The sequence below is a fragment of the Monopterus albus genome, unplaced genomic scaffold, assembly GCF_001952655.1.
Source record: "Monopterus albus unplaced genomic scaffold, M_albus_1.0 scaffold93.1, whole genome shotgun sequence".
Classification (NCBI taxonomy): domain Eukaryota; kingdom Metazoa; phylum Chordata; class Actinopteri; order Synbranchiformes; family Synbranchidae; genus Monopterus; species Monopterus albus.
In genome coordinates, this window is record NW_018127973.1 from 409,740 (window position 1) to 422,582 (window position 12,843).

The window sequence follows — 12,843 nt, forward strand, 5'->3', positions numbered from 1 at the left end:
CCCCGTTTGTTTAATTATAGATTTGCTGCATAATCGCTGTTTACTGGCTGTATGTCAGACAGAGCACTGGCACAAATTCAGACTGCAGATAGAGTCCAAAGTCTTTGTAGATCATCCTCAGCCTCCTTCACTGCCCCACGGTGCAGAACATTCACTTACACTGAGCGTCTCTCAAATCTGCACTGACAGCTAGGAAACACTGAACACCTTCAGCAGCTACTACTGTCAGCATCTTTAAGCAATACCCACCGCAGAGTATCCAGCTACACACATATCCTCATTCACACACATATGCATACAGACGTGTGCAGCTTCATGACTGATACACAATCATCCTTCAGACAGATTCTATCTGGCAACAGGCATCAGACCCTGTTTTATTTCTACAAACTGCAATAGACCTTTACTGTCAACAAATAGACATTCAGTTTTCCTTAATGCCTCCCTCTTAATTGATGTCAGCTCCTTTCTGCTGTGGTATTGGCAAAGCACTTTTTAATATGATAATCATTGATTCCTCATGAATAGTTTGCTCTCCTTCGCCTCACTAATTGACTACTGATATTAAAGACAAATGTGCTGCCACATCTCTGGGGAGCAGCACGACTTTAGCCAAATCCTTTCAAATGAGAAAGCCATTCAGTTTAGCCTCACTCCCATGACTTTTAATTGGACTTGTGTCCAAGACAACTAGAATGGAAATTCAAACAGTGTGCTGAATATGAGGATAAGGTTATTGAGGACATTAACACTGTTAGCCATTTATGTGGGGAAAGGGATGGCTCTTTGCTAAAATTAAATGGTCTGTCAGTTTCATGAGCCACTGAGGGGCTGCGCATGCTTATGTAGAGGAAGCTAAATTAAGATGGTCTAAATTAACAATGGGAACAACTATATGTGTTTGTGTGTATGTGCATTTGCCTTAATTATAACATGTTTCATTTAAACACACTGTGTTTCTGTGCATGCTCAGCTCCCACCTTTGATTACGGAGACATGCCTTCCCCCCTGAGTGAGACTGAAAGCACAATTACTGTCCTGCTGCGCCCTGCCCAAGGTAGAGGGGCACCTGTCAGGTGAGGAAAACATCTCAAATACACATATCGGATCTTGTTTTGTACTACATGTGGCTTATTAAAGGTGCACATCCACCCTGTGTCCAGCACATACCAGGTGGTAGTTGAAGAGGAGACAGGGAAGAAAGTGAAAAGGGAACTGGGGCTTCAGGAGTGTTTCCCACTGCCCATATCCCACGGTGAGGCCCAGGCCCGGGGCACACCACACTACTACACAGCAGAGCTGCCACCCAGCAGCCTCCCGGAGGCCAGTCCCTTCACTGTGGGTGACAACCACACTTACAATGGCTACTGGAACAGCCCTTTGGATCCACGCAAAAGCTATCTTGTCTACTTCCAGGCTATGAGCAACTTCCGAGGGGTGAGTGATCGTAATGTTCCACCAGCCCCTGCAGCAGGTCTGGCAACATTCATCCTTTAGCTGCAGGCATTAGTATTCAGAGTAATCCTGTGCCAGTGATGAATGGTGTTAATGAGTATCTGTATTTACTCATGCTGCGGTTAATGCAGTAGGATAGTCGACATTGTCTCGGCCCACAATCCTTGAAGGAGTATTTATTCTGTGAAAGGGGTTGTTTGATGGATACACATTGAGCTGACAGTGTAACTACTTGGAAATTATGTATGTTTATATCCCACCGCATTCATTCTTCCAAAACAAAGCGTGTCTGAAACAGGAAATTACTTGCATACATAACTTATAGCTAGAAAAGCTCTGATTAGCTGAATTTACTTATGTGGCATCATTAATGTACTTCATTCGCCTGTAATTTTCTATCCATTTTATGTCACGTCATGCTTCTTTTCTGTCCTGTTACTGTACCTTGTGACCTTCATTCAGTGATCCTCTGATTATGGCCCTTATCTCTTTATGTATACACTTAATCAGTAAGCATCTTTGAAAATAACCGGTGACTGCAGACTGGAAACCAAACCAAGCAATTATATCCATATAACAAAAACTCTGAGAATATACCCTGTTAGATGAGAAGTAGTGCATTATTCCACGTTGTTGTGTTTCCATATATTTCACCATTCTTGAGCACACAAAGCTCTCCAGTTTCCAGTCATTCCCAGGGGATGGCACATTACCTTTCCAAATTCCATTACAGAAGGAGCTGCTACATGGGTGAGGCAATTACTTAGGCATAATTGGGCACAGGTGCAGAGGATCAGAAGGTAGAAAGCTGTTGCTGTAATATTCAGAGATTGTGGCAGTGTAGCTGAGAAATATTGCAGCAGGTAACACACCCCTCAGCTGGGAATAAATACATGCAAGCTTGGTTACCGGTCTGTTTAACTTTCAGCATCTCCTGAACTGAACTGGGTGGCTCCTCTCCACCAGTAGAATTGTTTTCCAACCCAGTGGAGAAACACATGGAGGGAATGCAGTGTGAGCAGTTTACACAACTAGGCTACTAAGCATTGGATTAGATAGGGGAGGCCCAGCTTTACCAGTAGATGGGATTAGGTTTTGTTTTGCCTGGCAGGAGCCCAGCATCCACGACCCACAATGAGTGGAGCATAGCGCCAAATCACACAACAAGCACTATTCCCTTTTAAACACTGCTTAAACACTTTGCCTGGAACCACAGTAGCTGTCAGTGTTCAAATCTGGGCATCCGTCTTGTGTCGGTGCTGTCAGAATGAAATAATTACTCTAAATTTTCAGTTTTAGTCAAAAATAAACAAAACTTACTCTTGAAAATGCAAACAGCTTTATGCCATTGTCACTGTTGCAGACATCAAACCTTTGTCTGTGCACAGTGTTGGATGTTGTTTAGTTTGTTTTAACACAAAGTAATTTTTATTAAGGGCCTTTTGTCTGTTAAAAACAGCTAGGATTTGGCTCAATCAGTTCAGCACAACTGAGGTGCAGCTTTTTGCTGGGCTTATAACCCATCAACAGCAGGAGACAGAAGAAACAGCACAGCAGGGCAATGACAACATGAATGGACCTGCAGCAGAAAAAGTAAAATAAAAGAGCATAGCTTAGCAACATTTAAACCACTAACAGACCAAAAAAGTCATTTCATGGATGTCTTCTTTTGCCTGTTAATGATGCTATCAATGTAACAGAGTTATTATTTTTACTTTATAGTCTTTTGAGAGTGGGCACATCCAAGTGTTAATGAGATCACCCATTAAAACCACAAAGCAGATGTTCAGATTTGGCTCATGCTGCCTGTATGGGCCTGAAACGTTCAGCAAATGTTAGATGTATTTTATGCTATTTTGTATTTTCCTTTGTATTTTTTCTTCCTACGTATGTGCAATTATGTATATCAGGCATTTTACACGTTAGCACTGTGCTTGCGCTGTCACAAAAATGTAGGCCAGTTTTAGCATTTTTAAAGTTGATTTTGCACAGAAGCATAAATGCCTTCAGTACATGCATGTAGAGTGGGGTATTTTATAGTAGTTTTTGGATTGTGTACAGAACAGGGAAACAACATTACATCCAGTCATTTCACAAGAAGACTGTAGCTGTTGAACTAAAACTGCAGAAAGCAGTTTTCTTTGAAGAATGAAACATTAAAAACAGTCACATATTTACTAAAAACAACTGCTGATTAGGGTTTCTGCATTTGTAAGTGTTAATGTGGTTGTCATGTTTGGTAGTCACTGGAGGTACTTGCACTCTGAACACCTTATTCAAATGTAAAGTTAATTGTCAGACTGCTTGTTATATCATTTAAGCGTACAGCATAATGTGTCAGGGTCTGTGTGGTTTGTTCAGGTTTGTCTTCAGTATCTTTGTGGAGAGATGGCGTTACATGTAATGTTGTACAACAGTGACAGCAGTGGGACTACTTATATGGGACCAATAATATTTGGCATTTACTCATGCTAATTATCTGGAGAGTGGCTGTCAAGCCTCTGTAATTGCTTTGATTGATCCATCTGAAGAGGTGCTTGAAAGACTGTGGATAAACACTGTAGCTTTGCTTGCTTCAGCATAGCTGTTTATAACATCTACGCTTATATCTCCCAACTTCACACGCATATACTCACTGAACAACTCTGAGTATGTGGTGTGGAGTCCCCCGTTGGGTGCTGGCATTTGTGTTTTATATTTAAAGCTGCCAGGAAGCACCAGCCCCTCTGGCATGACTGGCACTGTGCAGCCAAACGTGTGATGTGTGTCCCACAATCTGAAGCTTGCCAGTTAACTCTTCTGCTGAGCCATCAACACAACATATCAGATATGCACATAACGCAGCATGCTCCGGTCTACCACAACAACCTATTTTTGATCGAGCATACAGATGCATACAGGAGAAATAAACCAGGGATTCACTTTAAAAAATTCCATTAATGATTATTAATTAAAATGAATAAATATTCAGCTTTAATTGACATTTTTGACTTTTGCAAATAGCAATAATAGTTTCTGACTTGAGGTGCTGCTTTTCACCCACATTCTAAATGTATTACACCAAAACATTTATCATTTTTATGGCTGGTAAATTTTAAAGAAAAAAGAAACATTCAGACTCAGGAATTCCAAAATTAGCTCTGACTGCAACATCTCGTTTAGTATTAAGAAATATTAGCTTGCAACTTTGCAAACTAAGATGGTGAACAGCATTATATCTGTTTAGCGTATTAGCATTATCTGAATCAGCATGCTAGCATGCTGATGTTCAGTGGTGGAAGAACTACTCAGATCCCTCACTTAAAAGTAGCAACATAGCATTGTGAAGTCCTGCATTCAAAATGTTACATAAGTGAAAGTACAAAAGTAGCAGCATCAAAACATACTTAAAGTACTAAATGTAGTCATGCAGAATGACACATTTTACATTAATGTAATACTGGATTATAATTATTGATGAATTGTTGTGTACATTACATTTATTGTTGCAGCTGGTGGGGGGGGCAGAGTTTTAACTATCTTATACATATGTGTATGAATTGAATTTATGCTGGGTAGCGTGTGGATTATTCTAGAAGTAACTTGTAAATAAAGTTATAAAATTAATGTAGTGCAGTAAAAAGTACAGTATTTGCCTCTAAAATGTAGTGAAGTTAAGTAGCAAAGTATGAAAATACTCAAGTATAGATGCCTCAAAATTGTATTTAAGTACACTACTAGAGTAAATATACTTAGTTACTTTTCACCATTTAGCTCAGCATTTAGTTCAAAGCACTGCTGTGCCTACTGTAAGTGCAACCTCACAGTTCCTAGCATTTAGTATTTTCTATTATGTTACTGCCTGCAGCAGCATGTGCTGTTAAGTTAAGACTTCATTTTTGATACACAATGCAACAACAGCGGTTTCATCTGATGCTCATATATGTTCAGCCCAGTACAGAGGAAGCTGGCCACATTAGTAAAATAAACAAAAATGTCATATTCTTGAGTACAAGGGCATCTGCGGTCCATCATTTACCATGTATTAGTTTATCAACTGCCTAAACAGTTGCCTGTATTTTAGCCAGGTGTAAAGAATTATATTTTAAAGGGTCAAACAATAAAAATCATTACATTCTCAGAGGAACAATGAACGTTTTTATAACCATGATTGCCATATGCAGGTATGAGCGTCTTCTATGAGCATTTTCTATCATATACAGTAGTATAGGCATATAATAAAAGAGAACAAAATAAGTTTTAATTACCATTTGAACACTCTGTGTAGTTCATTTGTGCAGATAAAATGGCAGGGAGTCTGACAGTGTGTTTATCTGTGGTTTGGGTATGTGTTATCAGATTAAGATTAAGATTAAGGGTTAAGAATTTAAGCATCTGCCAGCCTGAAATGGAATTTTAAAAAATGTTTTAAAGCAGTTTAACTACAGTTTGAGGAAAGCACTATTTTGCTAATTCTGAATGGGCAAATTTGCATAATGGTCCCATAATGCCTGAGTTAACATCTGTAAATCTTAATTTGATAATGCATCTCCTCCAAGAGGTGGCAGGATGGAATCGGATTACAGTCTTAGATCTCATTAGTGCGTTTGACACAGGCCCTTTTCATAACACTGAGACATCATCAGCTGAAATTTGAATAAAATTAATTCCTTTTCATAATGGTGCATTGGTCTGAAACCCTCTTCTTAATTATGCTCTCCCACTCTCAACTCTCATCTTTCCTCCTCCAGCAAGAATTTCTAATCTCCTTCTCAAACATTTCACCACAGCTCTCAGATTTGAGATAGTTTGTAATCTCATTGTCGTCAATAGCACTCTTAACTCAGAGGTAATTTGTCCTTTTAGACTTTATCATTTTTCCTGTAGTTTATATTTGTCTCAGTAGAGCAGCCCACTCTTCTGTAATTTGAATATTTAATCAGAGAATAGCAACAGTAGAGATGGGAGACAGTAATATGGTTCCAGATGGGGTCCCTCATGTGTCTACTAGGGAGTAAATATCACAGTTTAATATTCATTCACAATGTGTTTTTATCTGTTGTAGTCATATTTTCAGTGTAATCTCTTTCATGCAAAATGCAAAGCAACACCCTCCCCTCTGATGTTTGTATTTTTTTCCCCTTTCAGGAATCCAGAATAAACTGCATCCGCATCGCTCGCAAAGGTAATTCAACATTAATATCTTTCCTTGCACAAACACTGTGACCTTGAATACATTTCCTGCATCACTTGAGTGCTTTGCAATGTTGTCTCCCTTCTCAATGCTCAAAGACAATAAATTAGGGATGTAATTGTATTGTTATGGGTTACTTTAGTTTATACAGCGCCATTATTCACCTTTCTCTCAAGTACAAAGGTGGGAGCCTGGGCAAAATTTCTCTGACAGCCGTGGCTGTTCAGCAGTGGGCCTCAGAGAAAAGGGCAACAAGCAGGGAGGGATTAGAGGTCAGGCTTTCATCCTGTTTGTTTGGGGGGCAGACGCTGAGACACGCTATATCAAAGGTAGTCTCTTTGTTCTCATCAGCAGCCTACTAGACAGCTATGTCTGAGGGCTGTGACCTCAGCGGGGTCCAGTAGGGTCCTCCAGATCAAAACGTCTAGATGGCGCTGCCTTGGCCTATCAGTATGAGAAAGCCTCCCCTTCTCTTCAGTATCTCAGCTTTTGGATTCAAAGGAACATGAAAAGGGCAGATAAATTGACTGTAAGTCATGACGGCAGGAAAGCCCCTGTGCTGTAGTACACTGTCAGATCATGGTGAATAAAAGTCATGTATTGGTAGTTATCATAGCATCCTACAGTAAGCAGAGCCTTGCAAGTAAATTGACTTTGTGGGGCATCTTTTTTTGGCCTTTTTTGGGAGTGAAAAATGAAAGAGATGAGGCTCTCCTCAAGCATAAAGCCAGAAGGCAAGGCCAGCCATTTCAGCTCAGTGTCTCACTCCATCTGCCTCACACAGACACCCGGTTGGGCATTGATTAATTATGCTTTCTCACAGCAATGGGCTTTGCACTGTGCTTGCCTCTTTGCTTTGACACCAAGCAAAGAAAAGAAGCACACAATACAGCTCTAACAGTTGAAATATTAGAAATTTGATTGAGTAAAGAAGAGGAATATTAACAAAAAAGCAAAACCAGAAATAACAGAAGGGCAGATTATGCAAAGGAGAGGAGGGCAGCATTACATCATCTACTTACAGGGTTGTACAGGATGAAACAAATTCTTGGGGTGATTTTCAATTTTAAGGTGCGACAGGTCAGAGCTTTTTGTTGGTGTTTGTGATCTCCATGATCTCTGTACCATTAATATAGCCTCTGCATCATTGGGTTCCAAGCTGTTATTATCAAGCAGCCCATCACAAGTGGAGGCAAATGATTCTGGCTTGGATAGCAAAACTGGAGATTACATTTCAACTTCCAGGTGACAGTTTAATTAAGGATCCTCTGGCAGGCTCAACACAACAATAGACTTCCATTTCTCCTCTAAGTGCCAATTTCCACCATCGAGCAGCTGGCAGGTGCACGGATTCATGTGGAAATCTATTTCATGCTCGTGTTTGGCTTAATAGAAATTTCAAGGCTAAACCTGGAAAAACTGCCTTATCTGTCCAAAATGTCAGAAAACCAAAATTGATTTCTCACCTCCTCATCTACATTTGCAGCCACTATAAAGTACCCCTGTATTTCACTTGAGGATGTAATTTTAAATGAAGTCACAGAAAGAATAAACAGCAGATTGTGAATGAGGCTGTTTTGCGAATGGAGCACCTCCAGACCTCCAGCTGGTTCACATAAAGCCATTTGGACGATAGCATTTCCCTGTATGCAAAAACACCTACAAATCATTTGATAAACCCTATCGCTACATTAAACTGTGGTGTCTGTACACTGAATAGTACACACACAATCACATTCATTCCTTCACATTTTAGGAACATGTTACTTAGGGATAGAAACTAAAAAAAACTAAAAAAATGTCATGAGCAATTTTAGAAAGAGCAGTTCCTTTCTAATATGGCTAATTTTATCCATTCTGATATATGAGACATCTATAATTGATTAAAAATCCTGCCAAATAATGACAAATTGTCCTACTTACATTTTAATTTGGGCTGAGGGCTCTAAAGAGCCCATGAAGTGCCCGTGACTGCAAATAGTTGGGCTAAAACATGGTTCTGTTTTCATTTATCCTGCCCCAGATCTGTTTCTTCCCCAGCAGGCTGCAAGCTAGAGCTCTATCCCCAGGCCTGCTCTGACTTTCTGCCGTTCTCCAGATAGGTTGGGCTGTTCCAATAGACTCAGAAGGGCTAGTTCCAGGGCTGTCAAAGCCTGGAGGACAGGCTGACACACAGACACAACTAGATCAGTGGGCCCCTAGAACAAGACAAAGAAAAGCCCACTTCTCAGCACCATTTACATAAGTATGAAGCTTTATGCCAGAGAAATGAATAACCTGCTATTATGATAACGACCTTTCCAGTAGCTCTCAGACAGCAGAGCACCTTGAGATTATACCACTGGGCTGTGTGGCTGACTGTGTGAATGAATATAATATTTAATTCAGTTCTGAATAGAAAGGCACCTCAGGTGCTGTGCATGTACCCCAGCTTATAAAATGTATAATTTCAATATCACAAGGTTTATTGTTGCAAATTCATTGTACAACTTTAGGATTAACAATAGATGGAAGAACAATATGTTGCAAGCCTTTTTTGTATGTGACTAATGAATTGTAGAAAATGAGTTCCCCGTGTTACTCTGGCATATTTGCAGCTGTTTCTTTTTCTATATTAATTCATAGCAATCTATTCATTTTCCCACCTCCATTCCTGTTCTGTGATCAGTATAATCTGCCTAAATAGTTGGTTGACAACCAAACTTTTATTCTGCCTGCAAGCCAAACACTTTGCTTTGTGAAGCACAAGTTGTCATACAGTACTCTATATCTCTGTGGGGTGGAGGTTTGTTGACTTGGACCATCACTGTACCTCCTGAAAGTACCACTTCTGAACAAATGTAGGTTTGGCATTAGATTTTTAGTGCTCTACTATTCAGGATAAGCAATGTGAATATCTGGATTGTCATGTGAAACCTTTACATTTGCAAGAAAATAAAAGTTTTTTGGAGCATGAATAAGTTCTTCAAACCTGTGAATTTTCACATTTCCCAATTTCGTATTCAGATTTCCAACTCTGCTTTAAACTTTCCTGTGATTCATTTTTGCCACACCTTTATTTGTTTATGTACTTTAAATATTTTCATGGTGTCTTTTTAATATGCGTCTGTGTTTCTGCTTCTAGCGGCCTGCAAAGATCACCGCAAAGCTCTAGAGGTGTCCCAAAACTCAGAAGAGATGGGTCTGATTCTCGGGGTGTGCGCCGGAGGTCTGGTAGTACTCATCCTGCTGCTGGGTGCCGTCATCATCATCATCAAGAAAGGGTAAACATCTTGATAACTGTTGAGTATAAAACATGCCTCATTATACAAAATCACTCCATATCTCCCACATTATTTTCCCTTTTATGATTTGCTTCTGAACCGTTCAGTTTTTAGGTTTGCTGAACTTTCTAGAAGGTCAGACTTATTTTAGGGAAGATGCTGGACCAACAACCAGTGCCTCATTGTTTTCACTCACTTATGGTGCATGAGGGGGACCAAACAACTCTCTCTGCAGAACCTATCTGAGTGTGAAGTATTTAATTAAAGGCGGTTGCAATTCAATTCGCCACTTAATTACACACACCAAGCAGAGGCCTGACCTTTAAATGAGATGGTAATTAGGAGGGAAAAAGGTGTGCTTTTAGAGATTATTAGCCAGTGATCTCACAGGTCTGCAGTAGATCATCTTCACCTCTGGCTCTGCATTGATATACTGTAGCTGCAGCTGCAGACCAGTCTTATTTGAGGCTTGAGTTCAAGTCTTACTTAAATCTAAAGACCTCACCATGCCAAATGGGAAGTTACTCAGGGTTACAGCAGCCATTATTAAATAGCTGACACAGTGTCCATATAACATTGAACAACAATGATTTTGAACGTCACTACTACTCAGCTCTTCAGTCCAGGTTCCTACACTAAGCCTCCATAAATTTTGCTCTTAGAGAATTGATTGCTAAATTTGCTGTGACAGGAAGCCATGCGGTCTAATCCGTGGAGTGTAACACTGAGACATATTTGATTGAAGGAAACACACATTTTTCTGCCTCGCTGCAGTTTGGTCTGTCAACACCTGCTTGGTACATTTGCATGTGTCATACGCCCGCATCCGCAGCCGAGCACATGAAGACAACGGTTCTCATTGTCACTGTAATCAGCGCATTCTGCCCTCAGCTGACATTACTTTCATCTTACATCTCTTCTTTCTCTTTATTTTTTCTCCTTCTCCTGCACTCTTACCAGAAGGGACTACTACTCTTACTATCCGTAAGTGACTTCACCTGTTTGCTTCTCCATCGTTTTGTGATCCACCATATACATGCTTGTGCTCTGGCTGTCCGTCATAAGTTGTGTGTGTGGGGGGGGGGGATGACTTTTTCACTCTTTTTCACTTTGTTTCTCTCACCTCCATGGTGTTCTTTACTAACATAACATTCTTTTTTCTCCCTGTCTCTGTCTCCATCTCTGTCTGTCTATCAACCTCTCTCCTGTATATGAATTGTCCCTCCATCTTCTTCTCCATTAATAGGAAACCAGTGAACATGAATAAGACACCCATTACCTACCGGCAGGAGAAGAGCCATATGGGCTCCATGGAGCGCAGTTTCACAGACCAGAGCACCCTACAAGAGGATGAGAGAATGGCTCTTTCCTTCATGGATGCACACACCTGCGGCACACGCAGTAAGATACACCAAGAGTCACACATACACAGTACACTGTACAGAAACAAAACTTACCACAGCTACACAATGCAATTTCAAAACTTGAGGTACAGTACATCATCCCTTACACTGTAATCTTGTTCGCCGTCAATCATTCACTCCATGTCTGCATCATTCTGAAAGATAGTTATCACCCTGCGTAAAATATATTCTTCAGCTATTCACTGTCTGCAGGTGATAAAGAATCTCACAAGACTGTGAAAGAAAGGGAATGGTACAGGTGAAGTAAGAGATTTGAATGAATCCAAAGAAATGAGTTGTGATTGTTGTCAGTACTTTTTATGTTGATCTCTTTTTTGATATTGTCAGTGTCACAGAGAGGTGATGACAGATGTGTTTACTCTAAAGCTGGTGCAGATCCTGGTCTGCGTCATGCCATCTGAGACAGAGCAACTGTCACATCTGCATTTGATCTATTATGACAAACTAAATCCACTTGATGCCTGTAACGTGTACCTTGTGTGTCAGCCCCAACATGCAGAGTGCCATTATGCGGTGTTATACTGTATTCTGAAAAGATAACAGCAGTGTGTGAACAAAAGTGTTGACAATAAAATCCTTGAACCTGAAAAGTGTTGCAAAAGTTGTTTAATGTCATAACCTGTCTTGTGCATGAAATTTTCAACCACAGTTGCACTAAAATTGGATATGTGTCTGGTTCAGGTGATGCTCGTAGTTCAGTGAATGAAGCCAGTAGCCTGCTGGGAGGCTCGCCCAGGCACCAGTGTGGACGTAAAGGCTCCCCCTACCACACAGGGCAGCTCCACCCTGCTGTCCGTGTGGCCGACCTCCTCCAGCACATCAACCAGATGAAGACTGCCGAGGGCTACGGCTTTAAACAGGAATACGAGGTGACACACTGACAACAGAAGACAACATACACATCTATTAGTCTTACAGTCTGAGAACTTGAAATGAACAACAGCACAAAGTACTGAACAGTTTTGCCACTGGTGCACTAGTGTCGGGTGCTGTGGACAGTTATAAAAGAGAGGCTTTAGGACTGAATTATTTTAAATAACTATGTTATGTTATGTATTCACACTGTGATTGTATTTTTAAACACCAACCTTCACTTTAAATTCAACAGCATGACTGTAATTGGTCTATTTGCTCCCAGCATATAGTGTGTGAGAAAATTAGAGGCAAGAACATTCCAACTGCAGTAATATACATAATCCAATGTCACAGTTGGAGGCTTTTTCACCTTTATTCCAAGTTACAGGCTGAAAATTAGAAAGCGATTGGGTTATTTTCAAGTAATTTTTTGAAGGTTTTAGTTATTTCTGTTTTAAGGTGCCAATGATGTTATAGTATTACAGATCTCATTGGGAGTGAAATGCTTCCTGTTTGTCTCCGTCTTCCCCTGAAGAGTGTTTTCTGTGTAGTTTAGTGGAAACACAGGTGTCACGCTGAAGCTGTTGTGTCAGAGGAGCCGTAGGAAGACATAAAAACGTCTTTGAAATACAATCAAAGACAAACAAAATGCAGCTCTGCTCACATCACTCAG

At 40.4% G+C, this 12,843-nt stretch overlaps 1 protein-coding gene across 6 annotated transcripts in view; it reads left to right on the top strand.

The window, feature by feature from the left end:
• Window positions 1-12,843, top strand: part of ptprub (protein tyrosine phosphatase receptor type Ub) — a 163,496-nt gene that overhangs the window by 119,555 nt on the left and 31,098 nt on the right. For 4 of the 6 annotated variants that reach the window (XM_020608395.1, XM_020608389.1, XM_020608390.1 and 1 more), the window contains 7 exons: window positions 974-1,076; window positions 1,164-1,437; window positions 6,583-6,619; window positions 9,753-9,891; window positions 10,852-10,875; window positions 11,138-11,292; window positions 11,997-12,184. In XM_020608395.1, the coding sequence (XP_020464051.1) occupies window positions 974-1,076; window positions 1,164-1,437; window positions 6,583-6,619; window positions 9,753-9,891; window positions 10,852-10,875; window positions 11,138-11,292; window positions 11,997-12,184 (920 nt within the window). The remainder of the gene's footprint in view (window positions 1-973; window positions 1,077-1,163; window positions 1,438-6,582; window positions 6,620-9,752; window positions 9,892-10,851; window positions 10,876-11,137; window positions 11,293-11,996; window positions 12,185-12,843) is intronic. The other 2 variants (XM_020608392.1, XM_020608393.1) reach the window with 1 other exon arrangement.